Below are 24,330 nucleotides of genomic sequence, written 5' to 3' on the forward strand. Positions count from 1 at the left end.
GAGACCACGTGTAGGACAATGCGTAACAGTTGTAAATAATAATAATAATAAAAATAAGAAAATGAAAGACCGGAGGAATACATTACACAAGAGTCGTATATCTAGAGAGATCATACATGAATCCCACCAAAGCAAATGCGTCACACCCTCCCCTCCCATAAATACAAAATTCTTTTTATTTAATATTTTATTCAGTCTTGATATGTATAAGTAAGTTTGCACATCAAATCACATACCGACGCTTACATATTTTTTTATTAAAAAAAAACAAAATAATTTTTTTTTTAGAGAATAAGAATGTCTTCTATCTCGTAAAAATTATTTCTGTCTTCAATTTATACCATTTTATTAAATTGATATCTTATATGTCAATATCGATGTTTTAATTAATACACGAACTTCCTTACAAGAAGATTTTTCCTATTTTTATTATTATTATTTATAGATCATTTGAAAATCACCTGGACTAAATCAATAAATAAAGAAAAACTCTAAACTAATTTTTCATTGTCCATGTCCGTGAAAAAAAAAAAAAAAAAAAAGGCTGGCCATTGATCAAATCTCAAAACACTTGGCCCAATCATTCTCAACCCGCATCCTGTCCGAGTCAATGCCCTTCTTTCATTGGTCTCTTCGTTCGATTTTTCAAAACCACCGTTCTATTATAATCAGGATCGTCACTTATCAGATTTATTAAGGACTTGTTTGTTTTTCAAAAACATCTCATCTCATTTTATCATTACAAATTTTTTAAATTCTCACACAAAATAAAATAAACAATTCAACTTTTTCAAATCTCAAAACAACAATAATATTAAAAAATATATTTTAATAATATTTTATTCAACTTTTTAACTTTAATCTCAACTCATCTCATCTAATCTCATCTCATCTCTGAAAACAAACGGGTCCTAAAAAGAAGTAAATTTTTCATAATTTTTTTTTGTGGGTCTACTTTTTTATAAAATAATTGTACGAAATTTGTGTATTTAATACCTATGTATATCATTTCTCTCGTAAAGACGTGTTATATATACACACAGTCAGCTTTTAAAAACTAAAAAGAAAAAAAGAAAATACACGATTAACATGTCATGTTAATATAAAATATTTAAAAATAGAAAACCTATTAAAAATGTAATAAAATGGAAAAGAGATAAAATTTCAACTAAATTAGAAAATAAATAGAATAAAAAGTAGAAATAGAAGAACAACTAAAAATAGAATAAAAATATAGCTTATATTTTCAAGTTTTGTCATGGTTTTTTCTTAAGCTCTTAAGTTTTCTTACCATATCTCAATTTGGTCAGTTTTGTTATGTTCTAAATGTTTTGCTTATTTTTTTTTAAAAAAAAAAGTTTATGAATTTTGGTTTTATTAGTCATTTTTAAAGTTTGTTTTGTAAATCTTTAGACATTTTTATTTAGAATTATTAGTCACTTTTACATACTTTTTACATATTTTAATAATCTGTGCAAATTATTGATTTTAATATAACGATTTGGGAAAATTGTGTTTTTTCTGTAAAATATTTTCCCACTTAACGTAACACAAACGGCTCTAGACTGTAGCTAGGTTCTCTCCCTCTCGCTCTCCTATTCCTTGGATAGAGAAACTCGAACGCTTGAAAAATGTAGAGTGTGGAGTGTGGTGAAGGTTGTGTAGCAAAGCTCTTTATTTTTTTGTGGGGTCAATTTCTAATTTTAAAGTTGCTACTGCTGTTAGCCTGTCTTGCCTTCCAAGTTTTCGTTTTGTTTCATTTTCTTATTATTATTTTTATTGGGATTACCTGACGTTCACTGTACAGTTAATGAATCGTCAAATGTTTGAGTTTTTCCAACTAATAACGGAAATGAGCTGTTTGCTTTTTGGTGTATATATATAAAGGACGACCTGTCAAACTTTTCTCTATGTGAATCCTAGTTTTTCTGAGGGTTTCTGCTTTGCGGCAGAAAGGGTAGCTTGCCTGTCTTTCCGCGAATTCTTGGGGGGTTTGTGCGTGTAGTTGACTTCGTGGGACTTCATTTTCAGGAGGTTTTACCCGTTTTATGCCCTTAATTCTGGTGAGTTTCGGAAACCCCTGGTGGCAATTCGAGGGGGTTCTTTGAATTGGGTTCCGCATTTCCGCAGGATTTAGAGGTGATTCGAGCTCATCAGAGCCTGGCACGGTGTTTCCTATGGTTTGAGATAGAGGGTTGTATTGGGGTCTTGTTTTGTTTGGATTTGATTCTGTTGGTGTGGGAAAAAGCAAGGTTCTTGTTTTCATTATAGGTGAAACTCGAGGGGGGGTTTTAACGTAGAGGGTTTTGAAAATAAATGTTAGTTCCGTGTATTCAACAAGAAGATAGAGATTTTTTCCTTTCGTTTTCTTTTGTTTCTGGGGAGTTCGTGGTTTTGAAAGGGGGGAAATTAACTAAGGTTTGAGGTTGAGGAATTGGGAAACTAGGATGGATGATGCTTTGTCTGGTTCGAATTCGCTGCCTCCGTTCCTTGCAAAAACGTACGAGATGGTGGATGATCCCTCCACTGATTTAGTGGTGTCGTGGAGCCAGAGTAATAAGAGCTTTGTCGTGTGGAATCCGCCTGATTTTGCGAGGGATCTGCTGCCGAGGTTCTTTAAGCACAACAACTTCTCCAGCTTCATTAGACAGCTGAATACATATGTAAGCCATTCCGTTTTATTAGTTTCTGTCTGAAGTAGTCATTTGTTTCCCATATTAATTTGTTGGTTTGATCTTATTTTGCTTGAATCCAACTGAAATATGTTGTATAATGACAGGGTTTTAGGAAGGTTGATCCGGACCAATGGGAATTTGCGAATGACGATTTTGTAAGAGGTGAGCCACACCTTTTAAAAAACATACACAGACGAAAACCAGTCCATAGCCATTCAATGCAGAATCTGCAAGGACAAGGAAGTGCGTCTCCTTTAAGCGAACCGGAAAGACAGAGCTTGAACGAGGAGATTGAGAGGCTTAAACGCGAGAGAGAACGGCTTCTTTTGGAGTTACGGAGGCACGATGAGGAACGGCGTGGATTTGAGCTGCAAATCCAGCTATCGAAGGAGCGTTTGCGGCAAGTAGAGCAGCGGCAGCAAAATTTGATGTCATCTGTGGCTGGATTCTTGCGGAAACCAGGACTTGCCTTGAATTTCGTGACACAATTGGAAAATCACGAGAGAAAGAGAAGATTGCCAAGAGCAAGTTGCTTCTATGATGGAGCCAGCGTTGAAGAGAATGAGATGGAGACTTCCCAAAGCGTCCTTAGAGAAAGTGGGCCGAGTACTTCTGATTCGACATCGAACATGGAGCCGTTTGAGCACTTAGAGTCATTGCTGTTATTTTGGGAGAATATCGTGCATGATATTGGTCAAACTTCCAATAAACTTAATTCGAAAGGGGAATTGGATGAATCTCTAAGTTATGATGAGAGCCCGGCTATATCTTGCTTACAGCTTAATGTTGACCGTCGGCCTAAATCTCCTAGAATTGACATGAACTCTGAACCTGCTACAGCTGCTGCTCCAGAGTCCGTTGACCCTGTTGCCTCTGAAGGACAAGCAGCTGGGAATGCTGCTACCATGCCCACTGGGGTCAATGATGTTTTCTGGGAACAGTTTTTGACTGAGAATCCTGGCTCAACCGATGCAAAGGAAATTCGGTCAGAGAGAAATGAATTGATGGCAGAAAGAATGAAACCAAACCTGGCAATCGTGGCAAATTTTAGTGGACGATAAACAACGTAAATAACCTTGCAGAGCAGATGGGGAATCTTACTCCAGCAGAGAGAACTTGATACCGGTTGATTCCCATATCCGGCTTTTGATGCCCCAGTGGCACACATGTAATAAATTTAGGTATGAAATGGTTTACTGGTTATAAATAAGTTCCTTTTTTTTACCATTTTTTTATTTGCCGTATTCAATTCTCACAGCTTATGCAGATTTTTTCAATTCAGTTATGCAGAGGCTGATATTAGCATTAACATTAATTTTAGCATGCTTCCAAGTATCTTGTTGATAAGTAATCTAAATTTTATTGATGAAAACAAAAAGCATATCTCATGTACACGGGATGTATACAAAGGAGAGAGACCTAGATAGGATTAAGAGATACAAGAAAATCATGGACACTCGGCACAATAAAATCTATCGCATTTGCCCAAAGGAAGAGTGCTGAAGAAGACTTTATCACTCGCAATCTTCGAAACTCCTTTAGTTCCTTTCTCTCCAAATGCACCACAATAAGCATATGAGAGCCATCCTTCATGTTGCAGCAATTTGTGGACGGCCATGTAAATCCCTCTAGTTCTCTAGAGAGTCTATCAAGCTTCTAGGCATCACCCAAGCTAACCCAAAGAGGTCATCCCATAGCCCCCTGGCTACTTTGCAGTGTAGTAGCATATGATCTACTCTTTTTCTGTTCTTTTTACACATACAGCACCAATCTACCACAATTTTCCTGTTTTCTTAGGTTATGTAAGGTAAGGATCTTACCTAAAGAAGCTGCCCAAACAAAGAAAGCTATTATTGAAGGCACTTTTGTCTTAAAAATATTATTCCAAAGAAATGAATTGATATCTTGAATAGTGAGGGTTTGACTCAATGAAGTTGCCTTTTTAAGAAGTGCACCAAAGGGCCTCACCCTTGTCTGCCTCTTCAACTCTCACTTTTGTAGAATACAATAAATTAAAGAACTCTGTAAAGGCTTCGACTTCCCAATCTTGGGCTACTATAGAAAAATTGACATTCGACATTCTATTGAGGGAAGCCACTGGAAAATTTTAGAAGACCGGCTATTGAGGCTTCCTGTTGCCCTGCAATCCCATACAATTCTGGAAAAGCTTCCTTGAGAAACCTATTTCCACATTATAAATCATGCCAGAATTTGATTTTTGACCCATCACCCACCTTCTAACTTGTATTTGAAGAGCATCTATGTCACTCTACAATGCGTGCACAAAACTACACACCTTGATGGTAATCTTGACACAGTGTTGCACGCTCAGCTTTCTACGATTTGACTAATAAAACTTGATACTGCCCATTGACATGAAATATTAATTTGTTTCCTCTCAACTGTTGTTGATATAAAATAATATTACAAATTTAAAATTCTCACAAGTTTATTTGAACCTGACTAAACTTTCCTTAATATATAGTGATAATATGCAAATAGATTATTTGAACCTGTTCAAGTTTTTGAAAAAATAACCATCTGCTATGGAATTTTGCATATTACATTGAGGAGTGGTGTTGTTGTTGCTAGTATGGTGACCCTTCTACCCAGGTTTTGTACTTGATCTAGAACATTTGCAACTTGCTTTTTCACTCTTTGGCCCCCCCCTGATATAAATCTGAAACGATTCTTTTGGTTGTGGGGCCTTTAGAATATTTTTAATAAATTATTGTACTGGAGTTTAGTTAGGTCTAAATTGGATGCATGGAAGGTAATGTTGGTATGATTCAAGATGACTAAGCCGGGGCTTAGTGTCAAATTTTGTTATAGAGGATATACACACTTTGTGCCTCGTCTGAAGTTTGATTGATGTTACATGTGAGATGCATTGGTTTTATTCATAGAATCAGATGTGGGTGTTTATACAAATATATCAATTATAAGAAAGATAATACTTACACATCTAATGCATGTTTTAGAAGTAGTTGGTATGGTCGCAAATAAACTGACTTTTTTATACACATGGGGATTGATGGAAAAGGCAACTTGTCACAACGATATATGGATGAGTTATTTAGCTCTTAGCAGCTTTTATGCCTTATTTGTTGTGATTGTTATTAATTGGAAGTGCCTCTGTTTATGCTAAGAGACTGTTGTAGAATTTGTGTATAAACTGACACTAGATGGGTTAAGTTGCAATAGACGTGTGCTTTTAATGTATCTGCCTAGTGGTTTGTTTTGTATATGTCCTGTGTACATAGCCTATGCCAGATGCTTTCATTAGTAAATTCTTGATTACATATTAAAAAAGTGTCTGCCCAGAGCTATTCAAGTGGTTGGAACTTTAAATGCTGGTACCAGCATTACCAACATATCGAGTCCCAAATTTATTCATGTGAAATTAGCATGTATTGTTGCTTTTTTAACATGGGCTTTTAGTATTCTTGGAGAGCTTCCATTATATTTTGAAATTTTCATTTACAAACCTGCATTAGGCAAACCTTGTAGACCAACCACTTGTCTATGCAGATTCCTATTTGCAATTGGGAGTTCCATCACTCTTCAGTATCAAATTATCCTAAAAGTAAGATGGTTGTGAATGTTTCTTTTATGCAGAAATTTGACAATATGAAGCTGCTATAGAACGTGCCCATATGGTACTGCTACAAAGCTGGTCCGCAGCACTGAGTATGTTAGTACACTTCGGTACCAGACTTCTTGCATCTGCTGAGGAGTGGATGCATTCTTCCCCATACAACGGGTGCATGGTGCATACTTCTCTCCACTTCCAATTCATCATTCATAGAAAAAGTGATGTCCATCACTGAACTCTACCAAACCCATGCCAACTGAATGGAAACATGAGCATAAAGTTCAATATATAAAATGCAAAGGAAGCCAGATAGTTGCTTGTCCAATTGATTTCTTATCTGCATGTGCCGGAGTCGGGGCTTCAGGCCAAGATGAATTGATTCGGACTTTTGCTGAAGGATGGACTAAACATCGATGGTTTGCTTTCCTGTTATGCTTTTTATATGCATTCTTAACATGGGAGCATTAAGAAGCCTTTGAAAGTATTCAGAAATAAGAATGGTCGATCGGCTCAAGCTCAATATGCTTAGTAAGGACGAGGACATGAGGTGGATGGTGAGATCAGAGGTTCCAGATCTGTGTGTGTTTATGACTAACAAAAAATAATAATTACTTTGAGAATGGATATTGGTATATAAAAGGTTATTCCACTCTGTTTAGACCCTTCATAACTTTGGAGAAATTTTGTTGCCTCATGCATCAGTTTATCCAATGGCCTACCATAATGAGGATGGCGAAAAGATACTATACAGGCATGTAACTTCAACTCAATACAATTTCATTTTGTATTTCATCTCCATAAATGAATGTTGTAGCTTGGAGTTGCTTACACAGATTAATTCTAAATTCAACATTTATTTATTACATTTTTAGGCACTTGATTTGAAGCTGAAAGCCAAATCTTGTGCAAACTAGAGACATAATTTTAAAGCAGTAGTAGTGTTAACTAATTACAATATTATTACAGGTTTGCTTATCATTAGCTAAACAGAATTTAATCATTGCAACAATCTTCACTTTCTAATTCATTACTAAAACAGACCTGGTTCACGTCGAACCATACTTGCCGAAACACCTTGATGATGAGATCATGGTATTCATCAGAATTCAATGTCAGGTAATTAGCCAAGAGTTCTTCAAGCTCTTCTGGCCGGCTCATCCTTTTCTCCATAATCATCTCAAGCATTGAATCTCTGAAGTCCTGCTGTGGATCGAATGAGCATTTCACCATAGCGAAGCTCTCCAACCCTGTTACTTCCTCTGCAGTTCTCTCCTTTGCCTTAGCTTTCATCTTCAGTTTTGATTTCCTGATGTCTTCTAGCGGTTTTATTTTGCATATTTCAACCTTAGAAGGCGTTCTTGGAGAATAAAGTCTGACTTTGGAATACTGCTTTGTTCTTCTTCTTCTTCTCTGTGAGTCCTTGCTTACATGGAGAGATTTCCCCTCTTTGTCACTCTTTGACTTTATCTCTTTAATTTTCATTTCTTTCAATTTCTGCCGCTCAGAACCTAAATTTTCCGCCGGGAGCATCTCAGTTTCCTCCAATTTATGAGTAGCAAAAACCCCATCTTCTGCAGTAGTTCTTAGGCGAGAATTCTGACAATTCAAGGAAAACCCAGGAGAATGTTTCGTGGAGCTAGAATCTACTACTTTGTACCTATCCCTCTTATTTCTCCAAATTGTTCTTGCAGGTTTCCTTTTCAATGCATCTTTCTCTATTGAATTTGTTAACTTCCATTCTGCTTCATGTGATCCTCTTTCCAATTCCAACACCTTCTCTTCCATGATCGCCTGCCGATTTGTTTTCCTTAATTTCCAACCTTTCTCAATCCTCCTTGGTGTTCTGCATTCCATTCTCTTTTCTCCATAAAGTGCATCCATTTCAAGTGAAAGCTCCACGTCTTTGGGCAGTGCTTTCACTCTCCTTAAACCCAGGACCATCTCATTCAGCTTCTTAGCCTCTTCTCTTCCCTTCACTTCAGCACCATTATTTAATCTACAGTTCCTGCAACTCGAAGACGAAATATCAAGCTCATCATCGGATTCATACCAATCTGATTTCAAGATCCCTCTATTATTCTTCTTCTTCCCATTCTCTTCACCAAAAGAAAATCTCCAAAAAGCAGCAGTATCATCATCAACATCATCCCCACCATAAAACCGACCAGCATTATCCTGAGCACACTGCGGTACTGAACACATCAAAGGAGAATTCTGCAAACCTTTCGGGTTCACTTTTCCGGGTTTCGGTTTTGAGCTGATGGAGATGTGCTTGAACCTGGAAAGCCATGACATGGGGAAGATAGGCTGAGAAGAGGAAGACGATGAAGAAGGAGGAGGTTTCTTTCTTCCACACCCCATAGTACGATGGTGACAACGGGGTTTTCTTTTTTGTATTCACAGAAGTTGTTTGATTTATTAAGGTTGTGGAGGTTGCATTAAGAACAGAGAGAAGTGGATGGTAGTGGAGAGGGACGGTTAGGCCTGTTATAAATAGGAACGTGGGTTTCTTATTGCATTTCCGGCCGTATTTTTGTTTTTCAAAAGAAAAACCCGCCCATCTTGTGACCACTATCCCCACCTTTTCCTACTTTATGCCTTTTCTTTTTCTCTTCTTTATTATTCTTTGTTATATATATATATATATATATATTGATGTATTTTAATTTTATGGTAATATAACTTGTTTCTCAAGCAAGTGTCTTTGATTCATGGGGTGTATAAAACCGCTGTAATTAGACAGTAGCCCACTTCTTAAGTGGGATATCTATTTCTAGGATTTAAGAGTGTAGGGAGGGTGGGGGAAATTGTCTTCTCAGCGTTGGGGTCTTCTTTTGCTTTGCTTTTATTTGGCTTTGGGTTGTAGATTATCATGTGACTTTAGCTTTTTCCTAGTCAAAAAAGACAGCAAAGTACAGTGGGCCAGTAGCAACTACAACAACAGTGGGCTGGATTCAACTTTTTGTCTGATATGAAGTAATGCCAACCATTCCTGGCTTTCTCTTGACTTGAGTTAGCCCAGAACCAGAGGGAACCAACCCCCAAGTCCCAAAGTAAATAATAAATATGTTAAGGCGGCTACCCCACCCGCCCCAATTTCTAGTTTTCTTCTTCTGTCATTGCCTGCCAGTAACATCCACCGTCACCAGTTCTTCCTCAAGGCAGTCGTGGTTCCCACACACCACCAGCCAGATAAGTTTTGCATTGAATGATTCTCTCACCATTTCGTCTCAACAATTAATATCATCCAAAATGACATCGCTCTCCTCTCTAGCTTTGTCTTATGAACTCAACATTCTCGATCGCTTATAGCACTAGCAATGGCTTAGTTATTGTTAAGTCTAATTTGGTTAGAATTTCAAGTTTTAGTTATAATATTAACATTTAGTTAGGTAAATTCATATTGGACTAGCCATTAAATTAGTCAAAATAATAATATAATATTATTTTTTTTAATAATATTATTTTTTTAATTTTTTTTATATTTTGTAATTACACTAACCATATATTAATTAATAATTTAATTTGATACTTAAATTATTATTTTTCAACTTTTTTTTTTCTCAACCTATTATTTTTCATCTATAGAAAATATATAAATTGCAAAGTACAATATAGAAGAAGAACTTGAAAACTAAGGACAGATTTTCAAGTTGGATGGGATTTTGTCGAATAATTTATTCGTTTGATCTATGTACAAGATCTCGCTAAGTATGACCAGCAGGTGCTTGTCACTGTAGCTCAAAGCCAAAGACTTATTACTTTAGCTAGTCCAATACAGATAAATTTGAAACAAATGAGGCAAATATTTGGATGGCACTGGCATTTGGCTAGGCCAATGCCAGTGCTCTTAGTGAAGCATCATCTGTTTCAGATCTTTCGATGATTTTAAAAACCATACATTCTCACGGATTTTTTTGAAAAAAGTCTTATATTTTAACAGGTTTTTGTTAGGATTTAATGTCCCACATGACATGACACGTATGACACAATTAAACTTCTAATGATAGAATTAGGATTAGATACCTTTAAGCGGTTAGGTTTGGATAATGAATTGAGATGAGATTGAGTTAAAATAAAAATTGAAAATTGAATAAAATATTCTTTAAATATTATTTTTTAATATTATTATTATTTTAAGATTTAAAAAATTGATATGTTTATTATATTTGTGTGAAAATTTAAAAAAATTGTAATAATGAGATAAGATAAAATGAGTTGATATGAACTCTCAATCCAAACCAAGCCTTAAGGAATCTAATCCTAATTCTGTTAGAATAACGATTAACAAGAGAAGTAGATTCCTATTAAAACTTTCACTTTGATGGAAAGTGTAATTATGTCCTCTTACTATCCTGTAAATACATGCATATGCCCATCAGTTTGTGTTTTCAAAATTCAAAATGGTTAAGTGAGAGAAACCATTTCCTGATGTTTATGTTATTTTCAGATCTGTATCAACATGAATTAATTTCAAGAACAGTTTGCAGTTTGGTGAGACTAGTAATATGGTTTGCTATTTGGTTACTATTGATTTTGTGCTTGTCACTTTAAGGTGAATACATAACCTTCTATGTTTTAAAGAAATGCTTATTTAATTTTTTGACTTATTTATTTTATTCCTTTTCTTTAGCCATTTCTTTAATTATGAAATTATTATGCACATGATTTTGAATAAAACATGATGTTTTGGCTTCTTTGATATTGATTCTTTTATTTCATGTGTCGAGGATATGTACATGAATATTTTTGTTGATCACTTTTAATAATATATTACAAACCAATTACAATTTATTTTGCATCACCATTGTTCGGCTTAAAATCCATTTTATGGAGAGGTTGGGTGATTACCAAAGTGACCCAACTAGAAGGATTCATAGATCTCAAGCCGTAATTATTTTTGACTTAATACTAATATAAAGATAATGACATTGCAAATTTTTAAATAGTTTTTTAATTATTTAAAATATTTTGGATTGGCCCAAAGGTGCACCTTATTTTAAGTGGTTAATACACTAAAGTGAAATAATTAGTATGCATCCCTAATTGAGAGTTGAAACTGAATATCCAAAGGTAACATGCCTATTGGATTATGGATGCATTATTAATTATTTCTACCAGGTGAAAGGGAATCACCATATTGTTTAAAATTTTGGTATGTTGTGATTTTTACCCAACAGTTAGAGCATTCTCATTGGATTAGCTAAATTAAAGTACATTTTTTATGAATGCAAGATGAATTTAGCATTTACCTATTACATTCACATAAGTTTCTACATTAAAATAGCCATTTTTTTATTATATGACAATAAAATAATATAAGATGAATTTAACTTTGACTATTCATATTAAATCTCTAAATTGAATTATCCATTTATTCATTATATAGTAATGAGTAATTAATAATTTTGAAAATTTTTTAATTTTTTTAATTATGAATTTATTTTATTTTATCTTATTTTACTATTCATAATATTATATATTAATTAGTAATTGTATTCTAATTATATTTTTTCAATTGTCATTTAAAATGGAGAGAGAAATAATTGATATTAAAATGAGAGAGAAAGAAATAATATAAAAGGGATTTGATGAATGAATAGTGTGTTCCAAATTTAGAAATTAGTTTAGATTTTACTGTAGCTATATTTCAAATATTTGGAATATAGCTAATTTAATGTGAGGGATTTTATGACCTAATAGCTAAATTCTCATTGGATTTAGCTTTTAGCTAATCCAATGAGAATGCTCTTAGGGGTGTAATCGGTCCGGTCCGGTCAGGTTTTGGATAAAATCTAGGACCGAACCGGTATGTTCCGGTTTTGTATTTTTCAAAACCGATTATGCACCGATTACCCTCCTAAATCGGTACTTCCGGTTTTACCGGTTTTCGGTCCTGTCCGGTCCGGTTTTTCGATTTTTTTAAAATGTAAATTTCACAATTTGTCATTAAAAATTTATTTATAAAAAAAAAAATTGATTTAAAAAAAAAAACTGTTTTATACTTTTATTAATATATTAGACTATATAATAGTATTAATATTAGACTATTGGTATAGTTATAAGTTATATATTAGTGTTAGTTATAAACTTTTAGTGATTTAATATTAATATTTTATGTAATAATTTATAAATTATAATAAGAAATTATTTCATATATGAATATATATGTTATATATAAAGTTTCACATAAAAATTTATAATTATATATTATATATAAAACTTATATATATTAATATTTAATATATATAAAATATTTTGTATAAAACTTATATATAAAAATATTATTTTTTATTTTTTTTAATCAACCGGTCCGGTCTGGTCCAAAAAATCCCGGAACCGGACCGGAACCGGCCGATTTTTACGTTTTAAAAACCGGTTCCGGACCGGACCGGTTCAAAACCTGTAAAATCGGTCCGGTTCGGTCCAGTCTGGTCCTGTTTTTCAATTTTTCGGTTTGAGTTTACACCTCTACCAACAGTGAAGTTGGCGTAGTACCACTTAATGATTGATTATTCATTATTTTTTACAACTCAAAGCATTAATGTTGTGAACATATATTTTTATTGCAGTTTTAGTTTTTGTTTCGCTTCATTAACATGCTTCATTTGTTCTTATCCTTAATGAAACAAATTTCTTAGATTGATTTTAACAAGTCCAGTTTCGCCTTGGCGTCCTGGATTTTGATTTGGCACTCTGGACAAAAAAACCACCTATTATACTAATCCAAGTAGTGTGGAAGAAATACTTTCTATCATTCTTGGGAGAGGTTGAACAAATCGAGCATTATGTTTATGCAAATAAGTATAGTGAATAATATTAAGTCAACGCTTCCTGAACATGAAACCACTAAATGATTCTTTAAAGTTGTGGAAGAACGTTTCAATTCAATAGATACGTCTCTTGCTAGGACATTGATGGCTGAACCTACCACCATGAAATTTGATGGTACATGTGAGATACATGAGCGTATCCTTAAAATGTCCTAAGCAGTGTCACATTCGAGAAGCGTTGACTTAATATTGTTCACTATACTCATTCGCATAAACATAATGTTCAATATGTTTGATCTCTCCCAAGAGTGATATAAAGCATTTTCTTCCAAATTACTTAAATCAATAATAGCAGATGGTTTCTCAATCTGGAGTGACAAATCAAGATACAGGACATCAAGGTGAAACTGGACTTGTTCAGATCAGTATGAGAAATTTGTTTCTTTAAGAATCAAAATAGATGAAGCATGCAAATGAAGCGAAACAAGAATTGAAACTACAATAAGAAATAAATGCTCACAATATTAATGCTTTGAATTATCAAAAATTAATGAACAATCATTAAGTAGTACTGTAGCAACTTCACCTTTGGATAGGGGTGTAAGAAAAAATTGAAGAATCGATTGAACCGACCGGTTGGATTCAGTTCACAACAGGTTCGGTAGGTTTTGGTTCCAATTGAAAATATGTTTGGTCCCCATTTTCATGATTTAAAATCCGAATTGGACCGAACCGAACCGAAATATATATTTTAAATTGTTGCTTATATATATTATACACATGATTATAAAATTAATACAACATGAAATTTTAATTTTATTATTTATTCTTTCTTGGTATAAACTTACTCTTAAACATGAATAATTTTTTTATAAGTGACTTTGAAACATAGATATTATTATGAAAGTAATAATATGTTATTATTTATCCTTATCTATTAGGTTACATACTTACATATATAATATGACACAAGTATACTTTTGATATATATATATATATATATATATATATATCAATGATAAATACATCTTTTATAAATTCATTTTCACACATTTTTTGTGGTTATATGTATGGTGTTTTTTAATATAATGTTTTGGGCTCTATCATATTTGAGGTAATTTCGGTCATAAGCGGGATATTGGTATTATTTTAAGCGATTAAAATTTAAAGGATTAAAAAACCATTTAAAAGTTTGTAATGCTATATCCTAATACTTGGTATGTTGGTATTAAGATAAAATAAAAATTACGGCTTGAGATCCATGAATCCTTTTAGTTGGGTCACTTTGGTGATCACCAAACCTTTCTTTAAAATGGATTTCAAATCAAACAATGGCATCTCAAAACAAAAAATAATTGATTTGTAATATATTATTAAAACTGATTGACAAAAAATTCATGTATATATCCTCAACACAATAGAATAAAGGAATCAATATAAAAAAAGCCGAAACATCATGCACCATCATGCATGTAATAATTTCATAATCAATGAAATTGTAAATTAGATAAATCACCAAAGTTTTTACACAATGAGAATATTATTTTACACGTACATCAAGCACATAGCATGTTCTAGAACTCATGTACTAGAGTCCCATGTTGATAAATGGTACTAGAACACATACAAATACATGCATTTTTGTCATAATGCAAAAGGTATTCATGCTTCATGTTGGTAAATGGCCAAAGAAAATGATAACATATATAAGCTTTTCATTAAAACATAGAAGGTCATGTATTCACTGAAAAATGACAACTAACATCAAATCAATAACAAATTAGTAATCAAATAGCGAACTCAATTACTAGTCTCACACAATAATAACATAGACAATACGGACCGTATGCCGTTTTCTAACTTAATTCATAGAAGAATAAATCTAATGTAAGAAAATATCAAAATAGACATTAGGATCTATATATCATAATGGAAAATCACGAAAGTCACAACCATTCTCTAATACCATATGTAAGTTTACATGAAATAAATAATCTGCATAACATTGTAAAATAAGTCTAGGATCTTGACAATCTTGATTCTCACTAAATTAAACTATGTATAAAGAATTTATCGGAATCCATAGCCACAACTATTTCTCTACTCTAGATCTAAAAATAATGTAAATACTAGGAAACAGTTTCTCTCACTTAACCCTTTCTAAATTTTTGAATACGCAATCTGATGGGCAAATGCATATATTTATAGGGTAGAGAAAGGTCGACCGGTTTCCTTTTTCAACTGCAATTCTACTTTCCATCAAAGTAGGAGTTTTAATAGAAAACCATTTCTCTTAGTCGTTACTAACAAAATTAGGATTAAATAATCTTAAGTTATAAGAAGTGATCCTTAAGTCATTAATAGAAGTCTAACAATATCATGATACGTGTCATGTCATGTGGAATACTAAATTCCAACACATCATACTTGATCCTTGTGATCAAGAAGCTACAATTATCGCTAGATCAAACACAAGTTTTTTGTATCCTTGCAGGCCGTGTAATATTGGATCTCGATGGAGATCTAATTTGGAATGCCATGCAAAGAAAAATTTATGAAATGTTCTTCTTTCATCCTAAAATTTATCATTTCAATTCATATTCAATTTGATGACATATAACGAATTAACTTCTAAAAACATGTCACATAAACAAGAAATCTAGCAAGAAAATATTATGTCGTGAGCACCAACTATCACGCATAGCACAAGATTCCGACTCTTAGGCCTCGTTTGTTTTGAGAGTTAAGACACAGTTGAGTCAAGACAAACTCAACTTGGACTGTACAGATAGATTTATTCTAAAAACAAACACTCATTTACATCTCTACCCATCTGAGCTCAGATTTCCCAACACTGTTTGAAATTACCCATCTAATAAAGCAATTGACATCACATGCCTATCCCTTTTCTTTTCCATAGCTTTTCCCTCTATAACCCGTAGCCATCAACAATGGAGGAAGCTTTTGCAACTCGATAGAGCAGCCTACCCACTGCTTCTCCTTCCTTCCCCAAGCTCGAGACTTGTATTGTAAGCTCAACTCAGTGTGAATCTTTGTAGAAGCTCAGTCCATCGATTCTCCTCTATGGAGCAGCAACACCGTGTGATTTGATATGCATCTAAACCATTCTCTGCATCCATCAAGTTCCATCAAACCATCAAATGGTATTCTCCCCTCCTAAAGAGCACAGTAATCTCGCGTGAGCGTTGAACAGGAAAGGCTCATGTGCCCTCTACAACAGTAGTGGGTTTGGATTTTTTGAAAACTCACTCAACGCCCCTTCCATTCTGATTTCCTTTTTCACTTGGGCAGTGGGTTTGTCGATGAGTGGATCAATAACCATTAGCAAGGTTTATATCTATTTGAATACTCGAAAATAGTCTATAAATTAAAGATGCCAAAAACGAATGGATCCACCATAACGCACCTCACCTTATGGCGCACCACTGTTTCTGGCCATAAACGTTGTCAAGCCCAGAGGCTAGCCACGACGGCTCCAAAGACTCAATCCTACTAGGTAAGCATGCCTTGTCTCCCTATTGCCCAATTGAAAATTTTGCTAAATGGGTATTTCCATTATGCTTTTACCATGTTCTACTTTGGAATCGGAGCTGTTTGTGCACACAGAATAAATCATAGTATTGTCGTGCTGTATTCTAGCGGTTTTGAGTTTGAGTTTGCTAATGGATTTTGAGTTTGAGTTTTGAGTTTGTTGTTGCCTTTATACAGTAGTTGTTAACAAGTTATTAGTTATATTCGAAGGCAACTCAACAAGATCAATGTGTTTATTGTTGTTGTGATTCCATTTTAGGCCTTTCCAAATTGATTAAGAAGCAATACTATATTTATTGTATATGAAAATGAAATATGATTAACTCTGAAGTCCTGACTTGTTCAGAACTTATAGGCAAACTCTCTCCCTTCCTCCCTTCCCGAGTCAAATTTTTGTTTTCAATTATTCCCAAACCCTTTACAAAATTAATAACAAGGCAACAAAAATAACTCAACTCAATGATTGTACCTCCTTGGGATATGAAACACTCTCGCGGTCTTCATATCCCAAAACATCATATGTTCCATCACCAAATGTGAACAATTTTCCATTGGAAGTTGCCAATGTTGAATGCCATGTGCCACATACAACAGATAAAACCTGAAGTCTTTCTAATGGACCAGTAACCCTTTTAGGTATCTAATGGCCAACATCTGTTCCATGACCAAGAAGTTCAGCATTATGGGTACCATCACCCCAAGTAAACAAATCACCAGATGTAGATATAGCGCAAGTATGATACTCTCCACATGAAACAAAACCTACATTAGTAACTGCTAGAAACTCAACAAGATAGGGGCAGCTATAGTCTTTATCAATCTCATGACCAAGCCTACCTCCAGATTCCTCTCCCAAGGTAAAAACCTCACCTTGCCTTGTTACAAGAGCAACATGTCGCACACCGCAAGCAATCTAGTAAACATTAAGAACAATATTAGACTCCAAGGGTTTAGGAGTAAGCACATCAGTTTTTGTGGGAATTTGACTCATAGAACCATCATGTGAAATCCTATCGCTCGATACTTCCCCCCATACGTAAATATCTCTCAATGATTCTATCCATCATCTGGTCCAGGTCCTCCACTAGAACTACTAGGATTGCTGGAAACACTAAAACGAAAATCATCTCTAGAACTTGTTCTTATTTGCATATTGGCATGCACTGAATCCACATCTGAGCTTTCCAATTAGCTCAATCAAATTTACAAGAATTTGAAACACGAGATGCCCTGCCTTGAGTAATACTTAGTGAAATCTAGTGTTGCACCAAAAGGACAGCTGTTCTGAATAAAATCACCACTTTTATCTAGCTAAGTAGGAAAAAAAACTAAATTAGATCTTCTGGAAAAACTTGGGAAACATACAATAAAATTCAAAAGTAGTTTAACCAACAATGTGTTTTTACATTCTTCACATTTGTATCCAGATGGTTCCATAAAATGGTGGTATAGTACAAAAGATGTCATAAAAACTTAATATGTCAATCAACATCTAATATTAGTTAAGTTGGTTTGGAGTACAAGATTAAATCTAATTTCAAACTAAGTTTCAAAAGAGCAATGTGTTATGATAAAACAAATAAGAAAGCTCTCGTAAATAAAATATTTGGGCTCACCCTGGTCAATATGTTGAAAAGTATGAATATTAGTAGCCATTGAAAAAATAGTATTTTATATTTTTTTAAGTGATTTATATGTATTTTCATGTTAGAAAAATATTTGATGGATGCAATTCCATTAAATCTTGATGATGGTTAATAATATTTTTCTCTTATGGGGATAAATAATCTAGGAGTTGGTTTAACATATCATTGAAATGTAACACACAATGTAATTTCTTGCCAACTAGAACATTGAACTAGAAAAATAAATCATAGAATTCTTGAAAATTACCAACCAGATTGCTTATTAACAGCTAATTCCTGGATATCATCTTATCACTTAAAATAGACATAAGCTTCAATATGAATCTGACCTCCCAACAAGGCAATAAATTAGTTTCAACCAGAATAATAATTATTTTCAACCAAAAACTTCATTGTGTTATTGAAAACAAATTAGTTTCAACCAAAATAATAATTATTTTCAACCAGAATAAAAAATTAGTTTCAATATGAATCTGACCTCCCAATAATTATTCTTGAAAATGATAGTTTTATCATTTCGTTCTTGTTCATATCTTTTGACTATCGTTGGATTTTCAAACTACGTAACCTGCTCAAAATTGAGTTTGAACTTAAATTGTATTCAATGCTAAGTCTAAACTCGTTTGATGTTTTCCTAGCATTACCACCTACGCTCGTGTCACGTAACTCACCATTGACAGGTATGGCCGACATTCGTTGTTTACAAATTATAGTCCGTTCATCTTTTCATATGCATTAATTCATACTCGTTGCTGCAAGTAATCACTAGCCTTCTATATCTATCATTCATCTGCATCTATCATCCTTTCACATATGTTCTATATATCCTTGATTTGCAATTTTAGCTTTTTCACATAGATGATCCGAAGAATACACATACTGATCGTGAGTTATGGGATGGAGGATATTTTGATTGAGATGATGTATGGGGACACGGTTAGTGGTGCACTATGGGCAAGGAAGATCACAAGTAGGGACCATGCTTTGAACGCTCAAAACATTATTGCTCTGGGGACAAAGGCTTTTAATACGAACCAACTGAAGGGCAAAATAGAAAGGTTGAAGAAGAGGAAGCGGCAATTTACCAATCTGATGGGCCAAATGGGTATGAGATGGGACCCTAACACCAAAATGGTGATAGCCAATTATGAGCACTGGATAAATGCCATTAGGGTAAGGAAATTAAACTTACAGAAAAAAAAATAGCCAAGTTACTACATCAATACATGTTTCCTTCAATTTATTTCATTGTCTTGGTAACCAATATCTAAGAAGCGACTTGATATATTTGCACTAGATGAAATTAGACTGGAAGTATTTAATTTGGAATGCTGGGTGCCTAAAGTATGCGGAGGTTTGCACCATTTTTGGTGCGTTAGTCGCCACTGGGACACTTCACCACTCTTCAACCGAACTAGTGCCAACTAGTGATGACGAGCATCAGCTTGATGCAGAGATGCGATGTCAGGGCCTCGCACTAGGCCACAGTCGAGAGTGGAGCTTGATATTGATGACATTGACATTTCCATGGGACACCTTCTACGAGACCATCGACACACTCGACACATCGCCGTAAAAATAAGAGGGTGAAGCAGCCAAGTTGATGAGGAGTTATCGAACTTCCTTGATGAGATGAGGAAAACCACAGTAGCACGACGGAAGTGCTATGAGGAGAGAGCTCAAGCTTCTGCAACAAAGCGTAGTAAGGGCTCGACGCCAACCATGTATAGCGATGACGGATGGGATCCTTTCACGCATTGTGTGGCATTGCTGCAGGTGATTCAGCCGAAATTGCCGAAAGATAACTTTTTTCGTGCATTTAACGAACTACGTGATCCCGTGGTCTAACGGGTATTTTTAGCAATGGATGACGAGCATAGGCTATTGTGAGCCATGCATTGTTGATTCCTATTTTTATTGCTTTGTATCATTTGGTTTATATCATTTTGTATTAGAGATTATTAATTACTTTATGTGAACATGCTTTATGAGATACTATTTGCTATAGTACTATTTGGAATGGTTGATATGGAAATTTATGTGGCTAACTGATTTGAGATGTTTCCTATAATGAGTAGTTTACATCAAATATAACTACATGAAAATAAATACTTGTGAGGATCTGTGATAATAAATACATGAAGATATTTGTTGTTGGTGGTAGGTGAGACTTTGATATGAGATTTTATTGATGGATGACTCTGCTAGTAGTAGGTGGAATGATACAAGAAATTGTACAAATATTTGTTACGGTGTACAGAAGCTTTTATTGCATAAACAAGTGAGTCAAAAGGCTTTTATTGCTGGATGTTTGTTGAGTACAGATGCTTTTATTACTGGATGACTTTTACATCAAAGAGTCTCTGCATTGTAGTTTCCAGTAGACATCGCATGGGTTATTGTTCAGGATCTTATGGATTATTATACTATTGGTTAGAAATGTCAGGTTGACTGACCACGTGAAGTCTGAGGACTGAATAATTAATCAAGTTTGAATAATCATATAATCAGATGGGTAAATAGTATCAGAACAACCATAAATAGTATGTACACCTCATCCTCACTTCTACCAACCGTAGCTCAACTCACATAAATAATTGCTACTAACTTATACCAACCATAGTTATTGGTAGCATGTGAGGACCTGGACATTTTCACAGATCATTCTGCTATGTTGTCATTATGAAGTTAATCCTACATATAAATATCGGTCGCTTGAAAGTACACGCATAGTTGGGCGGATTTTATTGATTACATTTAAATAGGGGTTAGTTGCCTGTTTAGCTAGAAGATATCACATAAAACACTACATAAATAATTTGGGCAGCTAGTTCAATGAACAGATGATAAGAAAATCATGCCAATGTTTGAGAATAAGGCTTTAGGCATAACCTTTTTCACGATTTTTGGCTTAACATAAGATCATGTGCACTTTTAAGCTCTAACATCTCTTGCTTCGCATCCCTTTCTAGTGGAGGAGGGGGCCAACAATAAAACATTTTGCGTGAAGCCATTTGGTTTGAAATCTCTATGCTTATACTGTAACTAACAAAATTGTTTATGCTATTTTTTTAAGAACAATAAACTAAAATTAAATTCTATACGCTTGCTCTAAAATTGTGTTCCATCTTCAGTTCATGTTACATTTCTTCTACTAATGAAGAGTGTTTTCTCAATTAAATTTAATTTATGCCGATTTTTTGTGTTGATTTTCGTGCTATTCTTACTGTAGAATATGTCTACTTATTTCTAAATGATATTCTACTTATTTTCTTATATAATGAAGTTATGTCTACTTTATATTATTTATTTCATTTTTGAAACTACCTAAAAAATGAATTTAACCTCGCCTTCAATTCGTTCAAGTTTCATCCATATTCCTACCAATTCATATATTATTTTGTAAATAGTCAACTCGAATATTGCAACGTAATTTTCACAACAGTTTCATTGAATGTGTAAGAGATAATAGATGATGAACCTGATTGATCTGATTGATCAGTAGGGGGTGGAAAAGATGTAAGTCGTGACGATGAATGGAGTTCTAGTGGTTATGAGTACGAATTGCTCGAGCTAGTTGTTGTTATTAGGATCATATTATGTCAAGTGGGATGGCATCGTCGAAAGCCACAATACAACATATGCATTTGGGGAGATGGATATATTATAGAAATTTTAAATGGGCATCCGAATAATTGTAAGGATATGTTTCGTATGGAGATATCAACATTTCGTGTATTATGCTTGTTGTTACGTGAAAATCACTTTTTGCGTGATTCTAGACTATTAGTGACCATGGAGGAATCTGTCGCGATGTTTTGCGTAATTATGGGCCACGCACAAGCCCACCGAATTGTTTGTAACCGATTTCAACATTCGACCTAAACAAATAATAAATATGTGAGAAGGGTGATGAATGCCTTATGTGAGCTTGTGAGACATATTATCATGCCAAGTTTTACCAACAAGGTGCATCCATATATTGCAAGGAACAATTAAAATATTCTGTGGTTTGGGATAAGGAATTCTTAGTTATTTACAACAAAGAATTATTTTTCAAACTACTGGATTTGAAACCATAATTAAATATATTTAATGTAATTTTTTACACGTCATTTTATTTCTAAATTGACAGCAATGCGTTGGAGGGATGGATGACACTATGATGCACGTCGTAGTACCAGCCTTAGTACATGAGACATATAGAAACAGGTATGGGTGAGTTGCCTAAAATTTATTATGTATATATGACTTTGATATGAAGTTCACATTTGTATACACCGGATGAGAGGGAACAGCGCATGACGCTCGTATCTTTCTCCATGCAGCAAGTCAAAGATCCGCCCAATTTCCATGGCCGCGTGAAGGTATACTTCTTATTTTATTTAATATAAAGATGTTTGATTTTTTGTCATAATTTTTTCCTTTCAGGTCATCTCAATGTAACTGTAACAATCTATGTTGTTAGGTAAATATTATTTGGCCGATTCTGCTTTCCCGTGCACTAGAGAGATTTTGCCCCCGTATTCCCGAAAACGCTACCATAGAAGTGAGTGCCATAATCAGCGTCAATTTTGAGAGTACAAAAACTATTTTAATTATTGTCATTTCTCGCTTCGTAATATTATATAACACACTTTTGGGGTTCTTAAAGAACGGTTTAAAATTTTAAACTTAATGCCTCATTATTCTATTGGGCGGCAAAGACTCATTGTGACAGCATGTTGTGTGCTATATAATTTCATTAGAATGGTGACTCCCGATGATTGGTTATTTCAGTATTGGAGCAAGGTTCAATTCCCTGTTATTGAGTAGCAGGTTCATGATGAGGCAGGGCCATCTAGTCCTTTCGAAATGACAACTGAAGCAGCAAAAGCTATGGTGGCAATAAGTGATAGGATTGTCATACTTATGTGGGAAAATAGGAGTGGTCATTGAACATCTAATTAAAAGTAGTGGTGTATGTGTCAATTTGTTTACGTATTTTAGTGGTGTATGAATTATTATATAATTAATTAATAACCTCAAAAAGTAGTAGCTTTCGTGCGTATTCATTATTATAAACGAGTATTTTAATTTACTCAATATATTACCGACTTGTGAGTTAAATAATAAAATTTAATGTTAAATTACCCAACATATAACCCAATTGTTTTAAAATATAAAACATATTTTATTAATCCATTGTTGTTTAATAACGTCATATAAATTTTTATTTTTTTATTTTATATTTGATATCAATTAATGACAAATATTAAAACAATTATTGGGACTTGAACACATAATTGATTCAGTTCTGTATCCATCGAAAAAAAAAAAAAAACAACAACAACAACAAACAAACAAACTACCTAACAAAACGAAATAAACAAACATAACACAAAGCATATAAAGAACACAAGGAAATAAAATTTTCGTTGTCAAATAATTGGAAGTATTCGGGAGGGGGAAAATTGTCAAGGAAAGGACTTCCATCAATGGGGTTTGTCCAAATGACCTTGTTCACCTGCATAAAGTTGTTGGGTGGGTCCCACTCAAGTCATCTCAAGTACTACAAAAAAAGTCAAATAAAAAAATTCTCATCTCATCTCTATAAACAAACACACATTTTTAAAAATAATTTCATCTCATTTCAATTCACATATCTCAAAACTATTCATAAATAACTTGAAAAATTTAACTCAACTCATCTCAACTGTAGCTCAATTCAAAAAACAAACGAAGCCTTAGTTTTGGTTTACCTGTTTGATCTTTAAGGGGCAAACTCGTGGTGGCTCGAAAACTATTTTAGAAATTATATTCAAATTTTTTTTTATAGAAAACTATTTATATTATGAAATTCATTCATGAAACTGTTCTTTTCTAAAAGCCATATAATTTTGAAAAAAAAAAAAAAAAAGGAACACACTTGGTAGTTCACATACTGCCATATATCGGGGATTAACATTGGTGGATTTGAAAAATAAAGGAAATGCGCTTTTTTGAATCTAGCTAATTCATGGCACATGAAATTATTTCAAAAAGAAAATTCTATAGGACTGAATATTGTGAAATGTCCCAAAAGTTTAAATTGATAGAAAGAGATAGAT

The 24,330-nt window shown here is 33.9% G+C and overlaps 2 protein-coding genes across 2 annotated transcripts; one reads left to right on the forward strand and one right to left on the reverse strand.

The window, feature by feature from the left end:
- Positions 1 to 1,901: 1,901 nt before the first annotated feature.
- On the forward strand, positions 1,902 to 7,108 carry LOC109012680 (heat stress transcription factor A-4a-like). Its single transcript, XM_035688115.1, has 3 exons — positions 1,902 to 2,663; positions 2,780 to 3,856; positions 6,294 to 7,108. The coding sequence occupies exons 1-2, from the start codon at positions 2,448 to 2,450 to the stop codon at positions 3,734 to 3,736; spliced, it is 1,173 nt and encodes a 390-aa protein (XP_035544008.1). The 5' UTR covers positions 1,902 to 2,447; the 3' UTR covers positions 3,737 to 3,856; positions 6,294 to 7,108.
- Positions 7,051 to 8,727, reverse strand: LOC109012679 (transcription repressor OFP5). Its single transcript, XM_018994439.2, has one exon. It carries the CDS (start codon positions 8,629 to 8,631, stop codon positions 7,264 to 7,266), a length of 1,368 nt encoding a protein of 455 aa, XP_018849984.1. The 5' UTR covers positions 8,632 to 8,727; the 3' UTR covers positions 7,051 to 7,263.
- Between the last annotated feature and the right edge of the window lie 15,603 nt (positions 8,728 to 24,330).

This window comes from Juglans regia, chromosome 3 (assembly GCF_001411555.2).
Source record: "Juglans regia cultivar Chandler chromosome 3, Walnut 2.0, whole genome shotgun sequence".
NCBI classification, from domain to species: domain Eukaryota; kingdom Viridiplantae; phylum Streptophyta; class Magnoliopsida; order Fagales; family Juglandaceae; genus Juglans; species Juglans regia.

Bases quoted from the DNA above. Each gene is read 5' to 3' on its own strand.
- LOC109012680 (XM_035688115.1), top strand. From the start codon at position 2,448: ATGGATGATGCTTTGTCTGGTTCGAATTCGCTGCCTCCGTTCCTTGCA. The intron at 2,664-2,779 runs GTAAGCCATTCC...GTATAATGACAG, and splicing joins TTAGACAGCTGAATACATAT to GGTTTTAGGAAGGTTGATCC.
- LOC109012679 (XM_018994439.2), bottom strand. From the start codon at position 8,631: ATGGGGTGTGGAAGAAAGAAACCTCCTCCTTCTTCATCGTCTTCCTCT.